The 5,542-nt window shown below is 42.3% G+C and overlaps 1 protein-coding gene across 1 annotated transcript in view; it reads left to right on the top strand.

The window, feature by feature from the left end:
* The window catches only part of DNAH5 (dynein, axonemal, heavy chain 5), a 382,826-nt gene that overhangs the window by 215,333 nt on the left and 161,951 nt on the right, over positions 1-5,542 (top strand). The window contains exon 50 of the mRNA XM_006895016.1: positions 929-1,152. Coding sequence (XP_006895078.1) covers positions 929-1,152 — 224 coding nt within the window. The remainder of the gene's footprint in view (positions 1-928; positions 1,153-5,542) is intronic.

Raw genomic sequence — 5,542 nt, 5'->3', positions numbered from 1 at the left:
CTTCCCCCCATGGTCACTACCATCTACACCATTGTCACTACTACCACCACCACTTCCTCTTCCCCTCCCCTCTACCACCATCACCAGCACCTCCAACTCCCTTCCCCCTCTACCATCACCACTACCTCCACCCTATCACCATCAACACCTCCACCATCATCTTCACCACACTGTCGCTACAATCACCACCTCGATCACCACTTCCACCATCACCACCATCCTCTTCACAACCACCACCATCTCCATTACCTTTACCACCACCATTACCACCATTCTCACCACCACTGTGACTACCACCACCACTATTACCATTACCATTGCCATCATCGCCATCACCACCACTAGTACCACGACCACTACCAGCATCATCACCATCATTGCATCCACCACCACAACCACAGCACCAGCACCACCACTACAGCCACCACCACCATCAAGAGTTTTCAGTAATATAGCTTAACCACCTTTTGCATACTGACAGACTTGATGGAGTTTGAATGCTGTCTTATTTGGGCCTACACATGTCGAGTATAAGGATATCATGTAGAAGGTAAAAAAAAAGAGGAAGAACCTCAGTTGACACAGTGCATTGACACAGTGGTTGCACCCATGGCTCAGATGTTGCAATCATTGTGAATATGGTGCAGGGGTGGGCTGTATTCTGTTCTCTAGTAGGTAGGGTCACTATGAGTTAGAACTGACTTGATGGCACCTAACAACAATGACGATGACAACAACAACGCCTCTGTTTTCAAACATTTGAAAAAGTGGAAAAAAATGAAGGAATAGAAATTTAATGTGCAATTATGTAAGAAAATCAAAGTAGTACCTATGCCAACTCTATAGTAAAATTGAAAATAAATGTTTTAGTTCACCCAGTTTGAACTGCTAGTTGAGACCTTCTGATCTCTCTTTGCCTCTCTTTCAGGTGTCATCGGAGGAGGATACTACTGTACCCAGAGGGGCTTCTCTGAAAGAGTGAGAGACTCAGTGGTCAAACTAGTGCCCCTGACACGTAGACTTTGGCAGATAACCAAGATAAAAATGCTCCCGACACCTGCAAAATTCCATTATGTATTTAACCTTCGAGATCTTTCTAGGATTTGGCAAGGAATGCTGAACACTACTTCTGAGGTTATCAAGCAAACAGATGTAAGTATATAAATGAGAGAAACCAGTTGCTAGATACTGTAAAGTCAACTATGACTTACAGTGACCCCTGTCGACAACAGATTTGAACCTTGTTCTATCTTGCCTCATCCTCTCCTGTATGCCCAAGCCCATTATTACAGTCATGGTGCCTATCTGTCTCCTTGAAGGTCATTTTCTCTTTTGCAGACTCTCTACTTTTACCATCATGCTGTCTTTTATTCAAGTACTGACCTCTCCTGACAGCATTTAGTGAGATGGCATTTCACTACCGTTATCTCTAAAGAGTCCTTGGCTGCATTTCCTGCAAGGTGGATTTGTTTACTCTTTTGGCAGTTCATAGTATATTCAATATTCTTCTCCAACACTATAATTCCAAAGCATTGATTCTTCTTTGGTTAGTAACCAATAACATTGCTTATTTAATGTATATCTTCTTTGTTGTTGTTATGTGCTGTCAGACTTGTTGTTGTTATGTGCCGTCGAGTCGCCTGCGACTCATAGTGACCTATGTACAACAGCCCTAAACTCTGCTCTGTCTTGTGCCAATCGCACTGTCTCTGACACTCCCATCCCAATTACCCCAGTCACTGAATCAATCCACCTCATAGAGGCCCTTCCTCTCCTGCGCTGTCCCTCCACCCTCCCAAGGATGATGTCCCTCTCCAAGGACCGGTCTCTCCTCACAACATGTCCAAAGTATGTTAGACGGAGCCTCAGAATCCTTGCCTCCAAGGAGCCACCTGGTTTAACCCTTTCCAGGACAAATCTGTTTGTTTTCCTGGCAGTCCATGGTATTCTCAATACTCTTCTCCAGCACCACAGCTCAAAGGCATCAATTCTCCTTCTATCCTCCTTGGTCATTGTCCAACTCTCTGATGCATAACAAGTGATTGGGAAGACCAAAGCCTTCCCTGTCAGACTTACATATTGAGAATACCATGGACTGCTAGGAAAACAAACAGATTCATCCTAGAGAGGGTTAAACCAGGCTACTCCTTGGAGGCAAGGATTCTGAGGCTCCGTCTAACATACTTTGGACATGTTGTGAGGAGAGACCAGTCCTTGGAGAAGGACAGCATGCTTGCAAGGATGGAGGGACAGCACAGGAGGGAAAGGCCCTCTATGAGGTGGATTGATTCAGTGACTGGGATAATTAGGATGGGTTTGTCAGAGACAGTGTGATTAGCACAGGACAGAGCAGAGTTTAGGGCTGTTGTACAAAGGGTCGCTATGAATCACAAGTGACTTGACAGCACATAACAACACCACCGATGTACAACAGCTCTGAACCTTGCTCTATCCTGTGCCAGCCTTATTGTCTCTGACACCACTACCCCCATTGCATCAGTCACTGAATCTATCTCATTGAGGGTCTTCCTCTCTTTCACTGTCCCTCCACCCTTCCAAACATGATGATGTCCCTCTCCAAGGATTGCTCCCTCCTTGCAACATGCCCAAAGTATGTCAGAAGAAGCTTCAGAATTCTTGCCTCCAAGGAGTAGCCTGTTTCCAACCTCTCCAGAAAGAACCTGTTTGTTCTCATAGCGGTATATTCAACACTCTTCTCCAGTACCACAGATCAAACACATCAATTCTCTTTCTATCGTCTCTAGTCACTGTCCAGCTCTCTGACACATAGCACATAATTGCAGACTATGGCCTGGATCAGGCACACCTTAGTCTCCAGCCTGACGTCGTTGCTCTTCAGTACTCTGGAGAGGTTTCTGACAGCTGACTTTCCCAATGCAATTCATATCTTGATTTCCTGGCTGCTAGTACCAAGAGTGCTGATTGTGGAACCAAACAAACTAAAGCTGTTAACAATCTCAATCTCTTTACATTCATAATGATGCTGCCAATTGGCCCAGTGATGAGAATCTTTGTTTTCTTGATGCTGAGCTTCAATTCATATTAAAGTCTTCAGTCCTTGACCTTACGCGGCAGGCACTTCAGGTCCTCTTCGGCTTCAGCAAGCAGAGTTGTGTCATCTGCATAATGCAGGTTGTTGATGAATCTTCCTCCCATCCTGATGCTACATTCCTCCTCATACAGCCCACAACAGGATGATCTGTTTTGCATACAGAGTGAATGGGTATGGAGACAGAATACATCCCTGGCAGATACCCTTCCCGATTTTTAACCATGCAGTGTTTCTTAGCTCTGATCTGATTACTGCCTCTTCGTTCAAGTATAGGTTTTGCATAAGCACAACCAAGTGTTCTGGGATTCCCATTTTTAGTCAGCCATAGTTTGTTGTGATCCACACAGTCGTCAACTGTGAAAACCCGGCCAGGTGCTGATTGTGGAACAGACTGCCAACTACTCATATGGAAGTTCAATCTGAAGTTGAAGAAAATAAAATCAAATCCACAGGAACCAAAATTTGACCTTAAGTCTATACCACCCAAATTTCAAAACCATCACAGGAACATGCCTGAGGCCTTGAACACCAATGAACAAAGACCAAATGAGCTGTGGGAGGATATCAAGAATATTATCCATGAAGAATGCAAACGATCATTACAAAGGTAGAAGAGGAAGAAAAGACCGAGATGAATGTCAGATGAGATTGATATTGTACTAAAGCACCAAGAAGCCAAAGCTAAAGAAAGAAATCAAGAAATTAAACAGTTGAACAGAAAATGTGAAAGGGCAGCTCTGGATGACAAAGCGAGGTGTTATAATGAAATGTGCAAAGTACTGAAGTCAGAAAATCAAAAGGGCTGAACTTGCTCAGCATTCCTTAAGCTGAAGGAATTGAAAAACAAATTCAAGCCAGGAGTGGCAATACTCAAGGATGCTTTAGGCAGAATATTAAATGATCCAAAAAGCAGTAAAAGAAGACAGAGGAGTATACAGAGTCACTGTACCAGAAAAAATTGGCTGACACAGAAGAATTTCATGAAACAATGTATGTGCAAGAGCCTGTGGTGATGAAAGAGGAAGTTCAAACTGCTCTAAAAGAATTGGTAAAACCAAGGCTCCAGGAGTTGACGGCATACCAATTGACATAGTTCAACAAACAGATGCTGCCCCAGATGTGCTCACTAAGTTTTGCCAGGAAATCTGGAGCACAGCTACCTGGCCAACTGACTGGAAGAGATTGATATTTGTTCCCATTCCAAATAAAGTGACCTGAGAAGAGTACGGAAACTATTGAACAATATAATTAATATCACATGCAGACAAGATTCTGCTGAAGACTATCCAAAAAACGACTGGAGCAGCACATCAACAGAGAACTGCCAGATGTGCAGGCTGGGTTTAGAAGAGGCTATAGTACTAGGGATATTACAGGTAATGTTAGACGGATCTTGGCAGAAAGCAGAGAATACCAGAGGAATGTCTATCTGTGCTTCATTGACAATGCAAAGGCTTTTGACTGTGTAGATCACAACAAACTGGGGCTGACTCTGAGAAGAATGGGTTCAAGTATAACTACATAAAATTTCCATCCAATAAATATCATTGTCTAAAAATCCATTATACTTCATCTCCTCCTCTAAATCATGAGCTGTGCTCAGGCTAAGGAAAAGTGAGTTTATCTTTGAGCCTTCTGTGGAGTCCAGGATGTAGCTATGCACGTCATTTTAAGTTACTTCTTTACATGAAGAGCACACAGAAATGACAACACCCACTGAGCACATTAACTATTAACTGCCAATAATTTCTGCCCCAGATACTCGAAATGTAGGTTACTTGAAATGTAGGTAAATGCTGTCTAGGAAGACATTTTGGAGAAAATTCTCCGAAATAGAGACTGGTGTTAAGTTAGTAGCAATAAACATTCTTTATGTTTTTCCCCTCTGAAAGTTACTGACAAACTAATAGAATTCTGGAATGTAGTTTTCAAATATAGTTTCGTTAGCTATTTTGATGCTTATTTAAAATCCACACAATTTCCCCCCAGTATTTAATATGGTCATGGGGCTTTATTTTAATTGAATTCTTGAAGCTATTTTATCCAATTTGTTATGTATTCTGGCTACCAGGTAGCATTTTATCATTACTACACATGGATTAAAAATCATGTAGCCTACACAGTGGTGTCAAGTTATTTCTACTAGCCTTATACTATGCAGTGAATTTAGACAAACCGTTATTTGTCATAGGAACAGAACTATTGAGCAATTAATTTTCCTGGGCTTCCAGTTTGTTCTTGCTATGTTCAGATAGTAAACATTTTTATAGTATGCATTTCCTTCACTTTGCATTAAGTACATGTTGTTGTTGTTATTATGTGTTGTCAAGTATACAAGCTCTGAAGCCTGCCTCCTCCTCAGGGGAAGGATGTTCAATCTCTTCCCATGTGATTAACTGCCTTCTTGAAGGTCAGCTCTGGGTCGGTTCTGACTCTACAGTACACAACTTCAAGAAAATTTTAGGTCTT

The sequence above is a fragment of the Elephantulus edwardii genome, unplaced genomic scaffold (genome assembly GCF_000299155.1).
Source record: "Elephantulus edwardii isolate Elephantulus edwardi_28Jun2011 unplaced genomic scaffold, EleEdw1.0 scaffold00153, whole genome shotgun sequence".
In the NCBI taxonomy this organism is placed as follows: Eukaryota; Metazoa; Chordata; class Mammalia; order Macroscelidea; family Macroscelididae; genus Elephantulus; species Elephantulus edwardii.
This window is presented reverse-complemented; position numbering and strand designations above follow the sequence as displayed.